This window comes from Muscardinus avellanarius (genome assembly GCF_963383645.1).
Source record: "Muscardinus avellanarius genome assembly, chromosome: 13".
NCBI lineage: Eukaryota > Metazoa > Chordata > Mammalia > Rodentia > Gliridae > Muscardinus > Muscardinus avellanarius.
The window spans coordinates 40,755,463-40,773,798 of NC_137799.1; the positions used below are offsets into that span (position 1 = coordinate 40,755,463).

The 18,336-nt window shown below is 47.8% G+C and overlaps 1 protein-coding gene across 1 annotated transcript; it reads left to right on the plus strand.

Moving 5' to 3' along the window:
- Positions 1-748: 748 nt before the first annotated feature.
- On the plus strand, positions 749-18,117 carry LOC308272171 (protein SPATA31F1-like; the record flags this gene model as incomplete). The annotated part of the gene is made up of 8 exons (XM_080708945.1): positions 749-880; positions 1,782-1,919; positions 2,119-2,171; positions 12,588-12,675; positions 13,246-13,291; positions 13,821-13,881; positions 14,523-14,629; positions 14,903-18,117. 8 exons carry the CDS (start codon positions 749-751, stop codon positions 18,115-18,117), a joined length of 3,840 nt encoding a protein of 1,279 aa, XP_080565071.1.
- Positions 18,118-18,336: the final 219 nt, after the last annotated feature.

An 18,336-nucleotide genomic window follows, 5' to 3' on the forward strand; every position in this document is an offset into this window, starting at 1 on the left:
TAATAAAGCCCTACCAAGCCAAGACAATGAAGAGCAAGTCAAACAGCTGGTCAAAAAAGGCAAGAAGAGGCCTGCAGTGAGGGTATTGCTCAGGTGTGTGTTTTATCATATTTTTTGTCTTTCACTGTAGCCACCAATTTGTGCCAGGCATAGTACTAAGCTCCCATTTAACCCCACCAACATACCAAGAAGTTTGTACCACTACCAGCTCCAGTTATAAATAACCTGAAATTCAGAGAGGGAGAAAATTCACCCAAAGTGATAAAGAAGGTGGTAAAACTAAGATTCAAATCCAGGCTTCTCTAATTCCAAGGAAACCGCTCTTTACCTGCCATCGTATTGGGGTACACCTGAGTGTTGCGTAAGACAGCCTTGGCTGTGAATTCTCAGAATATGAAGGACCCTGTTCTTGTTAAAGATGCCCCTCTCAAACCCAGTGCCTCTTGTGTGCAAAGCAGGCATTCTACCACTGAGCTACACCCTCAGCCCCGTGGCATCCATCTTTGAACTTTAGTCTGTAATTTGGCACGATCCAGGTTCGAGTCTCTTAACCTGTTTACGAGGGACCCTCAGGGTATCTGTGAATGGATTTTCAGTTGCCCATAGCTTTTGAAATGTAGTGAATTTTTGTGTGTGGAGTATAATTTCAGCCTCCAGCTTGCCATCTGTAAGTGGTGTGCAGCAGAGTACGTGCACAGGCAGAGGAGATCCGTGCAACGGGTTCCATCATTCATACACAGCGTTTGCAATGCTCAAGAGTCGGAGAGCTGGTGAACTGATGATGTGCGGGACTTCAGCAGGACTCCACGCGAGGACAAGACAAACGCTGGATTTCCACCGGGCATTATTGGTGGATGTGCTCAGATCAAGAAACATTAACGTGAGTCTGATGTAGCATTTCCCCTGTTTTGGTAAGAATAAAGTATGTGTGCAAACGTGAGTTACAAGACATGGATTGTGCAGTGCCGGTGATTCTGCATAGAAGGTAAATGCTCTAATATTTGCATTTAAAACTGACAGTGCACAGTATAAACAGCAAATTTCATGCAGATTATTTGAGGTTTTAATTTTTCTTTGTTTAGAACATTAAATAAGAAAAAAGATAGCAAGACAAAGAGAAAAGGAGAGAGAAAACAAAGAGAGAAGAAAAAAGGAAAGGACAGGATACTATAGTAAAAAAGCTTTATGATTTAGAATATATATATATATATATATATATATATATATATAGAGAGAGAGAGAGAGAGAGAGAGAGAGAGAGAGAGAGAGTGTGTGTGTGTGGGGGGGGGTACTGGGGTTCCTGGAAACCCTTCTACCTCCGGGCTACACTCCCAGACCTATTTTATATTTTTGAAACAGGGTCTCTTACGCCAGCGCGGCTGGCTTCGAACCTGCGCGATCCTCCTGTCTCCACCTCCCAAGCGCGGGGATTACAAGCGTGCGCCACCACGCCCGCCTTGCTTTAGTATCTTTAATGGCTTTCTTTCTCTGCTGTTTGAACAGGGAGCTTCATTTTATCCTGGGTCCTGAAAATAATGTAGCCAGTCCTATTTTTAAGCTTCCCAGTAATTCTGATTTAAGACAAGCATTAAGACTGGTGGAGCTGACCTCAGAAAGTCCCTGTCACTACTGAGACTGCGCAGAACAGGAGTCTTGGGTGGGCAGGTGCTGCCCTCTAGTGCCTCTGCTGACCATCTGGCGACACCGGCTACACCGTGCAGTGTGCGAACCTGCCAGTGGAGCTGCGGTGGCCTGACACTACTCTGGGGCTTCCTGCCCAGCTCCCTGCAAAATTTGGCCCTCGGGCATTAGCAAAGATCCCTGTGCTGCTGAATGTCCCCAGCTCCCTGGGACATCTTAGTCGTTCACTGGGACTTTCTGAGTATGAGACACAGCAGAGGGACAAAATTCACATCATGGTCAGGAATTTTCTTCACAAGGCTCTATGACCCGTAGCCCTTATGAATTGTTAACTACGAACGGTTTTCCTGAAGAAACGCGGCGACAGCCAGGCACAGGCGCACAATCGTGTGATCCCGGCTACTCAGGAGGCTGAGGCAGGAGGATCACAAGTTTAAGGCCGACCTGTGTTCCTCGTGTGATTGTGCCCTTGTTTAGGAAGACTCTGGTCTCACTGTCCTGTCTACACAGGCGCCCTCTGTCAACAATCGGTAAATAACCTATAGTAAAGGCTAATCTGCAGAAAGGCATAAGGCCCTTTGGCCCAGCGTGTGTCTGGCTGCTCAGTCTGGCACGGAGGAGCAGAGGCTGAGCGTTGCTGGGGCCCCTCACCATCTCAGCACTGGCCAGTTTAATCTCCCCTGGTAGACCTGAGGTAGAAAACCTTATGGTTCTAATTATTTGTATTTCTAATGAGGTAGAGAATTCTCTTTTGGGGTGGGGTAGGGATTGACCCCCAAGGGCATACTATCTCTGAACTACTCCCAATCACTGCCTACCCCCCTTTTTTAGAAAAAGGGTCTTGCTAAGTTGCTGACACTGGCCTCAAACCTGAGATCCTCCTGTCTCAGCCTCCCAAGTACTGTGATTACAGCTTTGTACAACCAGGCCCAGCTTCTTTCATTTGTTTAAGGTTACTTAGTTATCTTTTTTTTTTTTCTCTGTGGAGGACCTGTGCAGGTCCCTTACCCATTTGTTTATTTGGTTGTTTGTCTTTTTCTTATGCTGTGACCTCCCTCTTAATGATGTTTTTGATGAATAAAAGACCTGGATTTTAATGTAATCCAATATATCACTCTTCCTTTAAAATTGATGCTTTTATGTTTTTAGGGAATTTTTCTATTCACAATAATATCTTTTTTTCTTTTTGCGGTACTGGGGATCAAACCCAGGGGCATTCTACCTCCAAGCGACACCCCCAGCCCTATTTTTTATTCTTTATTTTGAAACAGGGTCTCCCTGAGTTGCTGAGTCTCACTAAGTAGCTGAGGCTCTCTGCAAACCGCGAGCCTTCTGTTTCAGCCTCCCAGATGCTAGGATTACAAGTATGCGCCACCATGCCCGGCTGCATAAATATCTTAATGAAGATACCCTTCTTTAGAGTCTAGAAGCTTTACGATTTGCTGTGACTGGATCTTAGTTCATTTTCTGTTGCTAGAACAAAGTACCAGAGGCTGGATAATTTTTTTTTTTCAGTACTAGGGACAAAACCCACGGGCATCCTACTTCCAAGCTACACCCCCAGCCCTATTTTTTATTCTTTATTTTGAAACAGGGTCTCACTGAGTTGTAAAGGGCCTCACTCACTAAGTAGCTGAGGCTGGCGGCGAACCATGAACCTCCTGTCTCAGCCTCCTGAATGCTGGGATTACAAGCGTGCGCCACCACGCCCGGCAAGGCTGGGTAATTTGCAAAGGCCACAGGTAGAGTTTGCTCACGGCTGTGGAGGTCCAAGAGCATGGCACCGGCGCACGCTGAGGCCTCCTGCAGGGCGTGGCACGGCGGGCTGTCGCGGGGTGAGACAGTACTAGAGGGACTCGGGTTCATAACAGAGCTGCTCAGGCAGTGCCTCCTTAATCCACGAATGGACTGATTCGTTCTTGAGAGCAGAACCCTCCTAACATGATTACCTCCCAATGGCTCCACGCGGTCTCGCCTCTTAATGCCTCGCGATAAGAATTAAATATAACATGAGCCGGGCGTGGTGGCGCACGCTTGTAATCCCCGCGCTTGGGAGGCAGAGACAGGAGGATCGCGCAGGTTCGAAGCCAGCCGCGCTGGTTTAAGAGACCCTGTTTCCAAATACAAAATATAAAATAGGTCTGGGAGTGTAGCCCAGAGGTAGAAGGGCTTCCAGGAACCCCAGTACCACCAAAAATAAAAATAAATAAATAAATATAACATGAGTTTTGGCAGAAACATTCAAATCTTGACAGGTTTCCACCCAAAATGTGGTTTGAATGTCAAGACTGATGATGTGACATAAAAGAAGGTATGAAGTCGGGCGTGGTGGCGCACGCTTGTAATCCCCATGCTTGGGAGGCAGAGACAGGAGGATCGCACAGGTTCAAAACCAGCCTCAGGTACTTAGGGAGGCTCTCAGAAACTTAGTAAGACCCTGTTTCCAAATAAAGTATAAAATAGGTCTGGGGGTGTAGCCCGGAGGGTAGAATGCCTCTGGGTTCCATCCCCAGTACCACACGCACAAAAAGAAAGGTCTGAAAAGTTTCTTACTTTTATAACTGAGGCCTCTGGAGAGAGCAGGCCATGCCTCTCAAGCAAGTCCAGAATGGCTTGAACGAGAAGCCAGGCATGGTGCTGCGCGCCTGTAAGCCCAGTTACTTGGGAGACTGAGACAGGAGGATTGCAGGCTAAAGGCCAGCGTCAGCAACTTAGTGAGACCTTGTTTCGAAATAAAAAATAAAGCCGGGCGTGGTGGCGCATGCTTGTAATCCCAGCATTTGGGAGACTGAGACCGGAGGATCGCGGTTCGCAGACAGCCTCAGCTACTAAGTGAGGCCCTCTGCAACTCAGTGAGACCTGGTTTCAAAATAAAAAATAAAAAAAAACAGGGCAGGGGGTGTAGCTCAGAGGTCGAATGCCCCTGGGTTCCATCCCCAGACCTGCAAAAATAAAAATAAAAAATAAAACGGAGCTGAGGGTATAGCTCAGAGGTAGAATGTCCCCGGCTTTAATCTTTAATCACACACACACACACACACACACACACACACACACACACACACACACACTCTTGAATGAGCAAGGAGAGGAGACTGACTCAGCTTTTCCTGTGAACTTGGTAGTGGAGCCAGATTAAGGGTTCTTGTGCCTGGGCAGGGCTTGTGTGGTTTGAACCTCCCACCAGTGCCAAGGAGGACTCTGGGCTTTCTTAGCTTGCCCAGATGTGGAGCACAAGTGAAATAGAAGGGTGGGGATTTAAAAGCTGTCAACAGTCAAGCATTAAAAAAGGAGGCAGAAACCAGCGTGGTGGAGCACGCTTGTAATCCCAGCATTCGGGAGGCTGAGACCGGAGGATCGCGGTCGCAGACAGCCTCAGCTACTTAGTGAAGGCCTCTGCAACTCAGTGAGACCTGGTTTCAAAATAAAGAATAGAAAATAGGGCTGGGGGTGGAGCTCGGTGGTAGCAATGCCCCTGGGTTCCATCCCAGACCTTCAAAAAAGAGGCAGGCTTTTTATTACCTGGTTTTACTTTTATTATATAGATACACTGTTCATCTGTAGTCAGCTTTTGGTAGAGTGTAAAGTAGAGGATATATGTTCTTTCTTTTTCCTCAGAAGACATCCAAATGACCTAGCTGCATCACCACTGAAATAAACATGAGACAATATGCTTACTATCACTTTTTATATTCAATATGTTTTTTTTTTGCAGGTCTGGGAATGGAACCCAGGGGCATTTGACCTCCAGCTACAACCCCTGTCCTAATTTTTATTCTTTATTCTGAAGCAGGGTCTCACTGAGTTGCAGAGGGCCTCACTAAGTAGCTGAGGCTGTCTGCGAACCGGGATCCTCTGGTCTCCGCCTCCCGAATGCTGGGATGACAAGCATGCGCCACCACGCCTGGCTATATTCAATATGTTTTATACTGGGGCTCTAGTCAATATAAGAAGCCACATAAAAGAAGGAAGGGTTAGGATTGGAAAGGAATCTTACTTAGGAGTCTTTTCTCCACTATCCTGCAGTGCCACATCTGTCATGAATCAAGTGTCGTATGTGTCTAGTCTGTTTACCCGCCGTTCGTCCCGTCCCGTGGTGTCCATTGGTCTTTTCTTGCACCGGTACAACATTGTTGGTTTACTGGGCCTTACGATAAGTGTAGAATTTGGTCGATGATCCCCTTTGTTGTTCTTCAAGATTGTCTTAGTTATTCTTGGTTCTTTACGTTTACATCTACATTTTAAAATCAAGTTCTGAATTTTTACCAAAATATAAAGAAATAAAAGAGCAATCGTGAGATTGCTATTGAGATTGTATTGAAATAACAGATCAATTTGGAAGAAACTGACTCCTTTATAATATTCAATACATGAGCATGCTACATAACTCAGTTATCTGTGTCTCCTTTAATTTCATCGAATGCTTTGTGTATTATGTGTGGAGCTCTTGCACAATTTTGTTAGATTATTCCTGGTTACTTGACGTTTTTATCATTTTTGTAAGCCATATCTTTTAAGTTTATTCTCTAACAGATTATTTCTAATGTTTAGAAATTCAATTGACTTTTATATCTGATCTTCTAATAATCTTGCTAAACTTATTTATTCTTATAGTTTTTACCTGCTGATTCTTATGGATTTTCAACATGTAACTCAAGTCACCTATGAACTATGGCAGATTTATTCCCTTCCTTCCTATCTTTTATCCTTCCTTCTTTGTCATGACTTATTATATTGGCTAGAATCCCAGTATACTATGAACTAAATTTAAAAAGTGATAGCAAAGCCAGGCATGGTGGCCCACATTTGTAATTTCAGTACTTGGGAGGCTGAGACAGGAGGATCACAGGTTTGGGGACAGCCTCCACAAGTAGTGAGACTCTCATCAAACTAATGAGCCCCTGTTTCAAAATAAAAAATAAAAGCCGGGCGTGGTGGCACACGCTTGTAATCCCCGCGCTTGGGAGGCTGAGACAGGAGGATCGCGCAGGTTCGAAGCCAGCCGCGCGTGCTGGCTTAGGAGACCCTGTTTCCAAATAAAAATGTAAAAATGGGTCTGGGAGTGTAGCCTGGAGGTAGAAGGACTTCCAGGAAAACCCAGTACCACCAAAATAAATAAATAAATAAATAAATAATAAAAAATAGAGCTGGGGGTATAACTCAGAGGTAAAATGCCCCTGAATTCCATTCCCAGTACTGCAAAAAAAGTTTTTTTTAAAACAAATAAAATGGGGCTTGGGGTGTAGCTTGAAGGTAGAAAGCCTCTGGGTTCAATCTTAAATGTGCATATACACTGATTCTTTTATCCACTGTGTCAAGACTATGAATGAGCCTGGCAAAAGCAACCTTTGTCTCTATTACCATGTCTTCTATTTCCAGAATTTCCATTGAATTCTTTCTCAAGAGTTTCCATCTCTTTGTTGAAATTACCCATTTGATCAGGAAGGCTGCTTCATAAGAATGTTTTGTTGAAAGACACGCCTCTATCCTCTTTCAGTAAGCTTTTCCACCACTGTGACCTGAACACCTGACATGGGAACTATAAAGGAAGAGGGATTTCTTTTGCCCGAAGCTCTGGAGGGCTGGAGGTCAGTGGACTTCAGGGCGCAGTGCAGGGGTGGGGAGCAGAGAGAGCGGAAGAGAGAGAAATGCTGCAGTGGCCATCCGGAATGACACCAGCCCTGCCACGCCCTGAGAGACTCATCCCCTCCAGCCATGTCCCCTCTGAACATGGCTGCCTTGTCTAACACATGAGGGTTGAGACCATAACATGTTGTAAGGCATTAAAGGCTGAGTTAAGTCTTTGTATGCCTGGAAATGGGCACCCTTTCCCTTGTGCCAGGCCTCCAGTATGAAGACCAATGGGATCCAGACAGGAGCTGGGCTGGGTTTGGGTTTCATTCTTCCTCTGTCACCGTCAGTGCACTGCTGGCTCCAAGTCTCTCACATGACCTTGCAGTTGTTGACTTTCTCAATGTCTCTTCTGCCCTTGGCTTACACGTTTACCTTGTGAAGGTCTACCTGGTGAAGTGCTTTGCCCTGTGCTCTCCATACTATTCTAGCACAAGGATGATGGTGCTTGCTGCCTGGTGCTTGGTAGCTGGTTGTTGGTGGTAGTGGAAGGGGGTGTTCTTTGTATTTCTTACTCAGCATCAGTTTTAGACAGACACTGCACCCTGGGGTCTCAGGGGTAGAGCCTTCTCCATGGTCCCACCCAGTTCTCAGCTGGAAGACCTCGAAGGGTCTGGGGCTCACAAGGGTGGGAGTGGGGTTTGCTGTAGTTATAGTAGCAGTTGTTTATCTTTTCCTTTACCTTGGCTGCGATGTGTCTTCACTAATACATGACTTTATGCTAAAGACAGATCATTTGGGAGCTTAAGGTTTTCATTCTCACACAAAAGACAGGAAGAGGATCTGAGAAGGGCTTGGTGCCTTTCCCCCAGGCTGACCCCAGGGGAGACTTTCTCAGTGTTCCTCCACTGCCCCCAGTGTTTCTTGTGAACACACAGGAAGGTCAGTGGAGAAAAGTCCATAAGTGAATGCGAATTCCCCTTGTATTTGGGGATCCCAGGGATTCTGTATTCTCATGGTGGCCTACGCCAGGTCCTTAGCAATTTATTAGAACGTTCAGCTATTTTATTATTTATTTATTTATTTACTTATTTATTTTTGGTGGTACTGGGGTTCCTGGAATCCCTTCTACCTCCGGGCTACACTCCCAGACCTATTTTATATTTTTTTTATTTGGAAACAGGGTCTCTTAAACCAGCGAGGCTGGCTCCGAACCAGCGCGATCCTCCTGTCTCTGCCTCCCAAGCGCAGGGATTACAAGCGTGCGCCACCACGCCCAGCAAACGTTCAGCTATTTTATCAATAACCAGAAGAAAGGGGCTTAGACTCCATACACACAATAACAATAAGGAGATGCAAACGTCAATTGCCCTGATTTAATCGATACATGTATTGAAATATCTCACCATATCCCATGAATATGTACAATTAAAATTAAGACTTTTAGCTGAACCATATCAGCTTGGTGGGTGTGAGGGGAGAGTCAGCCCCAAATAAGCAAGTGTACCTGTGCCACACCTCCTTGGAAGCACCTGTCTTTTTTAGATTAAATTTAATTGAGTTGCCCTAGGTGTTTAGTATGCTAATAAATTCAGGAAAATTTGTAAATTTCCAGAGTGCCTTGTGATTTTTTTCTGTTGTTATTGAAAGAGTTAAAACAATGCTTTTTCCAGATTTCTTTTGTCTTAAGTAGAATCCAGAAGCATCTGAGCAGCTCTATTTTATAGTTGACTTTCTGTGCCATGTACATGAATACAATTCTTAACTAATATAGATACCAACTTCACTCTTCAATTCTTAACTAATACAGGTACCAACTTTACAATATTAATAAATTAAGAGCTAATTTCTTAATATTAAAAGTCACTTATGAATCAATGTGATGTTTTTGTCATACTGGGGATTGATCCCAAGGGCATTCTACCTTGGAGCTGCACCCCCAGCCCTATTTTATTTTTATTTTGAAACAAGGTCTCACTAGGTGAGAGTCTCACTGCTTGCTGAGGCTGTCCTGGAACCTGCAATCCTGTCTGGGCTTCCCAAGTTCTTATGAATCAATGTTATTCTTTTTTTTATTTTTATTGGTGCATTATATTCATACATCATATTGGGGTAAAAAACTTATGTGTACATACATGTATACAATGTTATTCTTGATCAATAAAAAAAATCACTTGCCTAATAACAATGGGCAAAGGATAGGAATAGGAAATAGGCACACCAAAAGGAGATTGCCTGTCTTAAAATAAATTATAAATTTGTAAAATATATTTTTTTATTTCTAAGATTGACAAAGACCAAAAATTTGATAATGAGTCCACTGGCTTTAGAAGACAGGCATCCTTACAGTTTTGGTGAGAGTGTAAATCTATACAATTGGTGGACAACTGGGCAATATCAACATTTAAAATATGCATACCCTTCAGTCCATCAATTCAACTTTAGGAATTTCCCCTGTCTACACTCATAACTCTGAACAAGAACTCTACATACAAGGTTCATGTCAGTATTATTTGGAAGAATAACAAGTTTAATAAGCCGGGCATTGTGGCACATGCTTGTAATCCTAGTACTTGGGAGGCTGGGACAGTAAGATCACAGGTTTGCAGCCAGCCTCAGCTACTCAGTGAGGCCCTTTGCAACTCAGTGAGACCCTGTTTCAAAATAAAGAATAAGAAACAGGGCTGGGGGTGTAGCTCTGAGGTAGAATGCTCCTGGGTTCCATCCCCTGTACCACACACACAAAAAAAAGTTTAACAAAATATCCAAGAATGTAGGACTGAAGATAAAGTTGTATTGTAGTTCTACCAAAGATCGTACAAGCATTTAAAAGTATGTTCAAGTATGTTCATATTACTAAATAAGATAAATGAAAACAGATCATAGATGTTATTCTATGATCTTCCATTTATTAAGAAAAAAATATATTTATGCTTACTATGCAAAATTAATTCTTTAAGATTCACAAAGAAAAAATAAGGGGCAGGAGATAAGGCCATCAAAGAGATACCATACATCTTTTTCTGCCTTTTGAATTTTGTACCAGGTATGTATGCTTTCTTTTTTAAAAAATTGTCTTAGTGATGGAATAAAATAAATGTAAAGGCCCTCCTTCCACAGACTCCATCCCTGCTCCTCCAATCTTCAATCTTTCCCCACATTGTTTTCCCATCTACCCACATGCACCTCCACTAGAAAGAGCCTGCTTTCCTTTTCTTTTCTTTTCTTTTCTTTTCTTTTCTTTTCTTTTCTTTTCTTTTTTCAGTACTGGGGATGGAACCCAGGGCATTCTACCTCCAAGCTACACCCCCAGCCCTATTTTTTATTCTTTATTTTGAAACAGGGTCTCATTGAGTTGCAAAGGGCCTCACTATATAGCTGAGACTGTCTGTAAACTTCCAATCCTCCTGTCTCAGCCTCCCAAATGCTGGGATTAAAATCCTGTGCTACCAAGACCAGCTTGATAGCCTGCATTTCTTAATGCCAAATGAACTCGATGGACCATTCCTTACTTTCTGCACCTCTTAATAAGCTTCCCTCCCACCAGAAACAGTCCTTTACACAACAGCTTACACTTTTAAACCCAACTGCAACCACCCAACACCCTCTCAAACGGCCATGATCATTATGATGATGATTATTATTATGCCTCTCCTCTGAAATAGAATGTTTGTAACCAGGGCCTCACAAATGAGTATAAAATTCTATTTGTCCAAAATGTGGACTCTTTCTTTGTATGAATTAGTCTTGTCTAACTGGATTTTTAAGTTTCTTGAGGCCAGGCAGGGAGAACACAACTCCACAACTCATGTGTCTGTGCACCCTTGGCACTGCCCGGCTGAGGGCCGGGCACAGTGAGTGCTGATTGAGCTGGCTGTGTGGACTGAGTGCCGGAGGACGTATGAAAGAGCCTCTTCAGAGATTTGGAGCCTAAGGATTTCCTAGCTTGAACCACTGTCATCAGGGTCAGCCCCTCAAGAAAATTCAGAAATGTTGGGGTGTTCAATGCTCACAATATCTACAGAAGCCAAGCAGAGAATATAAATTGTTCCAGTCTCGGGCAATCAGGACTCAGAAAAAGTCCCTGTGACCCTTCATCTGAATGGCTCCTAAAGACATGCCCCAAGGCCAGCGTGTTCTCACATCCAACCTGCGCTGACAGATTAACTTGTTCTCATATCCTGTGTTTTATAAGATAAGGAAGCTGAAATCCATATAATAAGACTCAAAGTCCAGGACACAAGGGTGTCTCCCTTAAGCATCTCACTCTTCTCTGAGCCTGGGGCGCTTTCCTCTCACTCTAATAAATTCTACTTTAGCTGTGCATTCAGGTTTTCCTGGCTCTTCGTTTTCATACTGGACTGTAAAAAAGGACCCAAGTGATACCATAACTGTAACACAAATGTTGAGATAAAGTCAGGATATAGGAGTGATGGGTACTGGAGCTGAACTGGACAACTGTCCTATCTAAAAGTTACTACAATCAGTTTGTCAGATTTGGAGAGGGGGAATTCTTTAGGCAAACAGTATCCATCCAACCGGGAGCAGAAAGAAGGTTGTGATCCAGAGTCACAGGCTGCTATCCCGTCTCTGCAGGCTTTCCCCTCCCGGAGCAGGCAGGATGTGTACCACGGGTAGAACGGCTCTGGAAACCGAGCCCTGGACCTCTCCACAAGAGCTGCCTTAGTGCACCTCCAGGGAAGGCAGTGTTCACAGCCTCCCGCCCTCGCAGACGCCCACGCCCCTTCCTTCCTCCCACAGCGCCATTTAAAGACGCATCAGCCATGGTCTCCCCTTCTTGCACCTCTGATCTGTGGTCACCGCTGGCCTGAAAACAGCAGAGCTGTCCACTTCCAGCCAAGCCACACTCTGACCTCCCTAAACTCCCGTGCGCTTCTCCGGGGTGTTTCCAGGACAAGTGGCAGGTTGGGAAAGGTTCCTCTGTCCCAGCCCCTCTCCCGCACAAGGTGGCCTGCTCTGTGTGCTAGGGGCCTTCATTTCCTGAGGACGGGTGACCAGACACTTGTGGAGGGGAGAGCTGAGCCAACAGCTGGTGTAGGGGAGAGAGGGAAATAGACACTGCTGTGAGCCCGACACCTTTAGAACCCGAGGGGCAGACCCCTCACCTACAGACTGAATGACCAGCGAGCTTCCCTTATGAGACAGAGGGCTTTGTGATGCAGTCTGGTGGCCTGGTTCTGTCTTCTGTGAGGTGGACACCACAAGGCCCAGCTCTGAGACTCATTAGGCCCCAGGATCCTGAATGTCTGGATATGGGATGGCCGGTCTCCTCGTGCTGATGAGGTTGAGACTATGTGGAGCCCTGAGTTCATTCTGGGGAACGTTGGATATACCTTTTATGTCCCTTTTATTAGTTTCATCTTCATCATTACTCTAATTATCTGGCAAGTGAGATGGAGTTACTGTGGATTGAAGTTTAAACGTAAAAGGAGCTGCTGCCGGGTAGGGAAACACTGCAAGCACAACTGAAATATCTTTAGCCTCAGATAAGAAACTTTTAAATTTTCAGTGTTTCTGCATATGGCCCTCCCCTTCTCACTTTAATATCACATCTTCAGTTACCTTTGTACATCGTTTTTCTTCATAGAACTTATAATTCCTTACCAGCTCTCTCAGCAATGTACTGTAACTGAAAAGCCACACTATTGGCTAGGTAATATATGAAGTCTCCCTCTTTGGGTCTCAGAAGGTATTTTTCTGGCTGGTGGGTTTTGTAAGCAGAAGTCCCTGGGTCATTAGAAATGCTCACCCTTTCATCTACTCCACTTTTTGGCCTGTATCATCACAAGCTCCCTGGAGAAGCTGTCAGGAGAATTTGGACAGGGGAGTACAGAATGAAGAGCCTCAGAGAAAATCAGAAATAAGCATGAAAGGGAAATATTGGGGTGGGGAAAGCAGAGTATAGGTAAAATGTGGGTGGGTGTGGGAAATCTATGTGAGCTTTGACTCATTCTGGAAGTGGAAAAGAAAATGGGAACCAAGAGTCACATTCTAACTTTTTTTGTCTTTAAGCGTCATCGAAAAGTCAGGCAAAGGGCTAAAGATGCAGCATCAAGAGGTAAAGTCCCAATCTCTCCTCCGATATTCCCCTCACTGGGGGCTAGCTCCCCAGGGGACCCATTCCTCTATGATCCCTGGTGCCATGGGCCAGATGTTTAAGCCACCAAAGGCTCCAATTCCCCAAAGTGGCAATTTGGTAGATGACTTCGGTAGGTAAGAAATCAGAACATGAGAATGTTCTCGAAATTCTCTACCTTATTCTCCTGAAAATAAAAAATTGAAGAAGGCAGCTGTCCTTCAATGGGTCGTGGGTTACTTTTCTGACCCTGTTAGGACCATCTCATTTCTCACTCTCTGTAGAATAGATCCGTGATGACCCTCCCCCACCCATGGTGGCTGTGAAGACCGTATGAAATTAGGAAAGGGGCATCATGCTATCAGCGGGGATACCTGACACAAAAATACCTTAGACGATTGGCTTTTGGCTTTCAGTCTCTTCCTGCTAGGTCAATGGTCTTACTATTCGGCTTCCTATAGGATGCCCGAAACACCTTGATACCAAATAATATTGTGTCCTGGTTTCTCAGCTAAGAGGCTTTCCCAAGAAGAAGCGGAGAAGCCGTGGGAGCTGCTCTCTGTCATGAAAAGGTATCTCAGCTCCCAGCCTGCACTCTGGTGATTTCTTGGGCCTGGGCTGGAGCAGGGATGAGAAGAGAGATGGGAAGGACACACGGTGGAGGCCAGGGGGTTGCACAGGCCTCTGAGGGTGGTTCAGACATCTCAGGAGGGAAGAGTTACTCTCTGCTGCAGTGTGCTAGGGTCACAGTAGTTCTCCAGTTCAAGATTTAATCACTGTGTCATTCATAAAAGACACCATATTGGGTTGCACACAGCCATGAGACAAGTTTTCCAGTCAACAGAATGAGTTTTGCATAAAGAAATCATTGTTGTCATATTCTGTTTGTACCTACACCCTTTCAAGGGATAACTCCTGGGTCTAGCTGGACTCTGCTGACATTACCCACTCTGATCCGTCTTCAGGGCCAGTTCCTGGGACATCCTCATACAGGAGCCTATCATCTTTTCTTCTTAGGGTGTCTAGGGAGCGGGACTGATTTTCAACAGATGCAGGTACAGAGCAGGGACATCCCATAGTTCCCACAAGATCCTATCTGCCACAGTGAAGGGCCAGGTCATGTAGGACTCGGAAGGGCAGCAGGCCCAGCCACACCCTTGCAAGGAGGCAGATGTTCCTCCATCAGTCATAACTGCCACGTTTCCCTTCCCAGCCAGCACTGGCTTCCTCAGGAGGAGAGTGTGCGGCGGCTCCTGTGTACGGATCCCTTCTGCCAAACCTGCAATGCCGTGTCTATGGAGATTCAGCAACTGATAGAGGGTGAGAACAATCAGGTCTCCTGCACTTCACTGGAGCCACCGCAGGGCTCTTCTCATATGGAGATGTTGTCTGTGTCAAGCGTATCTTTTAAACAGACTCTGGAGGTTTGTTCCCAGCAGCCCACAAACCTTCCAGGGGCATCTGTAAGCCCAACACTAACACAACTAGTAGAACACCAACACTTAACCCAGGCCTCCCAGACAACCAGTGCAATCAGCATGGACGAATGCTGGGCTGATCACCTCTCCCTAGAGCATGAATTTCAACTTGCAGATATGCCCATGGACCCCAAGACCAAGGCTTCTTCAAGACTTGAGGAGCCTACGGTTCCACTGAATGAGGAGGAGGTAATGCAAACCAACCCTTACTTTGTCCAGGGGAACCAAGGCCAAGATCTCTTAAGCCCTGAGATGTATTTACTACCCCCAAATCCAGAGAGCCCTGACCTGACACATCCTTTGGCCTGGCACATGGACTCAGTCCTCCCTGCCCAGCTGCCATTCCTCAGTCCTCAAGTCCTGAGGTTTCTTGAAGTACATGTAAAAAAATGGATGCACTTCCAGAGGTGGGGGCTCCCTAGGCGTGTGGAGAATTCCCTGAGGCAGCTTATGCCAGACCCTACATTATTTGGCCAATCGGGAAAAAAAACACAAGTTTCCTTCATCCCGAATAGTACGTCTAAGGCCACTGTTGATGAAATTGAAAACATTTCCCACCAGACCTGGGATTCATGTATGGCTGCACAGAACACCCAGAACCTCTGGGTTTCTGAATGGTCCCTGACGGATGCCGAACAAAGACACCAGAGCCAGCAGATACAAAACTTTAAGACACCCTCTCCAGCCGTTGGTGCGCTCAGTGGCCTCTACCCACTCCCTGGGGGACAGGCTGATGACCCACAGAGCCACCTACAACAGAAATACAGCCAGCTATTCTGTGGCCACCCTTCTCTGCACAGTGAGTCCCTGGTCACCAAGTTCTGGGGCTCTCAAGGCTTTTCAAAGAACAAGGAAATACCCATTCTCCCCTCAAAGGACCCTCTTTTTGATGCACTCTCCTTAAGACCCCTGCAGCCACCAGAGGCTACCCCGCGCTCTTCCGCAGCTGACCCACACTGCTTGTCCCCCTCTGAGCACCTGCATGCTCAAAACAGGGTCCCGCTCCTGACACAAGACGAATGTGAAGCCTTGGAAAGGCACCTGCTACAGAGGCAGCTCCAGCTTGAGTGGGGGCTGCCGGCCTTCTCCCAGAGGTCTCCGCAGGTCCGCAGCCACGTGCAATGTGAGCCATGTGACCAAAGATGGTCCCCTGAGACCGTGAAAACTTGCTGGCCAGGGAGGGCCTTCTCAGTCCTTAAAAGGGAGCTGCTCTTCTTCCCTGAGCATGCCCGCAGGCTGCTGGAGTTCCACCTCCAGAAGCAGCTGATTCACCATCGCTGGGGCCTGCCCACGAGGATCCAGCAGTCCTTGCAGTTGCTCCTTTCTGCCACTGACCAGCAGGCCCTTTCCTGGAGCAGCACACCCCTGGCCAGTGAGAACGCCCCCCAGCCTGCGGCCCTCGAGGCCGGCGGGGCAGGGGCCCTCCAACTGCTGATCGCCGTGCCGCACTTGTTTGCCCAGACCAAGGCGATGCTGCACAGCCACATTGACGTCAAGTGTGGACAGATCCACCAGGGCAAGGTCCCTGCCTGTGTGTACAGCTCCAGGGAATGCAGAGGGGCTGGGGGCTTGGCAGTGACCACCTTCCCCTGCATTCCCCAAGGCCAGCACCTGCAGCTAAAAGCAGCGAGCGACCCCGACTTACACCGCAGAGCGCGGCCCTGGACGCCCACAGCCCTGGGTCCGCAGCCATGCGCCCTGCAAGGGTTGGGCACCGAACGCCCTAAGCTGCCCCAAGCCCTGTCTAAGAGAATCATCGAGAAACTGGAGACGGTGTTGCGGCACAAGTATCTGGTCTTCCTGTCAGGTCTGCCTGTGCTATACTATGTGGCTCTCTCCCGGGACATGGATCCCGCAGTCACCCGCAAACCTGTGAACTCAGACATGGTGCCTGGGCCTGTCAGAATCACGCAGGAGCCTGGGACTCAGCCGATCTCTCTGGATGACCCCCGTAGGGCACGTGGGCCATGTGCTCAGGATGACAAGGCTCGTACAGACACTGGAGAAGACTTCCCGCCAGAAGTGCAGGTGGAAGAAATGGCAGTGGGGCCTCTGGAGGGTGAGGCGATTCCTGCAAGCCCCTGCTCTTTCAAGACACCAATGCCAACCAAACTAAATTTTCACTTGAGAAAGAAGAGCCTAGAGATAAAAATGGGAATCCCCATAAGGGCACGGGAATCCACGGAACCCACTGAAGCGGTCCCAGGGCCCAAGTCCACACACCAGCCCCTCGGGGGTGGGAACAACCCAGGAGGCGCAGTGATCTGCGAACCGCCCATCCTGCCATACTCTGCTTCTCCAGACTCAGAATGGGTCCACCTGAAAGGACATCTGACCACCGAGTTGAAGGCAATGAAGCTCAAACAAAAGCCAGCAGGCTCCACGGCAGTGCCCCATGATGCAGCCCCCTTGGCCCCCAAGGTCCCGCCGCTCAGTGGGGACACAGAGGCCCGGGTGCTCTGCGTTCAGGTGGAGGCCGGTGGGAATGGCCTGGGCTTGGAGCCACCCTGGAGCCCTGAGCCCCAGGGCCCTGGCAAAGGCCAGGCCTCAACCCATGTGCCCACACTGGCAGACAAGAGAGAGGACCCAGGGAAAGCCAGAGCAGCAGGGGACCTGGGTGAAGGGGACGCAGGGCTGGGGCGCCCCTCAGCCGGTCCAGAGAGACGCCCTGCTGAAGACCAGCAGCCAGAGGGGGTGCTTCTGAGCAGGGTTCCCCGGGGCTCCCGGAGGTGGAGCCACAGCTCTCGCCCTGAGGAGCCCTGTCCACAGTCCCCTCCAGGAGGGCCGGGGGGCAAAGGACCTGGGAGCGCCCAGCCCGCAGTGCCCCGGGCCTCCCAGGCCCAGCCGCTTCAGGGACAGCCTTTGCAGGGCCCGACTTCACAAGGTACAGTGTCGCAGGGGCACGCGGCACCAGCCCATCCTCACAGGAAACTCTGCCCCTCAGAGTCCTGCTTGAGAAACAAGATGAAGTCCTTCCTGCACTGCATTAACCCTGCGCCAAAAGACAAGGGGCACGAAGAGCCCACGTTCTCTACAGCTAAGAAAGGGGCCAAAACCAGAAAACAAAATGTTGAAAGGAGCCCGACTCCAGCCAAAAGCCCCACGGAGAAAAGGAAGACGGAGAGGCCAGCGAGGCCCCTTAAGGCCCCGCCAGTCCCCGTGGAGACGCCCGTGGGCCCGGCCTCCCCACATGTCCCCCATTCCCCAGACACTAAGCTGCGGCTTCGCTCTCGACAGCCCAGCTCTGCCTCTGCTGCCGGCCATTCCCGCCACTGCCCTCGACACTGTCCTCGAGTGGCCTGTGCCACCCAGCCGGGAAACTCGCCCTAGTGCCACACCCTCACCTCAAGGCGAGGTCCTGCTGGAGGAGAACACTCAGGCAGTGAGCCAGGGTCTCTAGGCCCCCGACCTCTGCACCCCCCAAAGGGTACTGGGATTGCCGTTTCCGCTAAGGAACAGGCGCTGCAGAGCGCCACCAGAAATACACGCTATATCTCTAAGCAAATGTGTCTGTCTCTTCATCTCTGCTGTACTTTGTTAAGAAAAGGC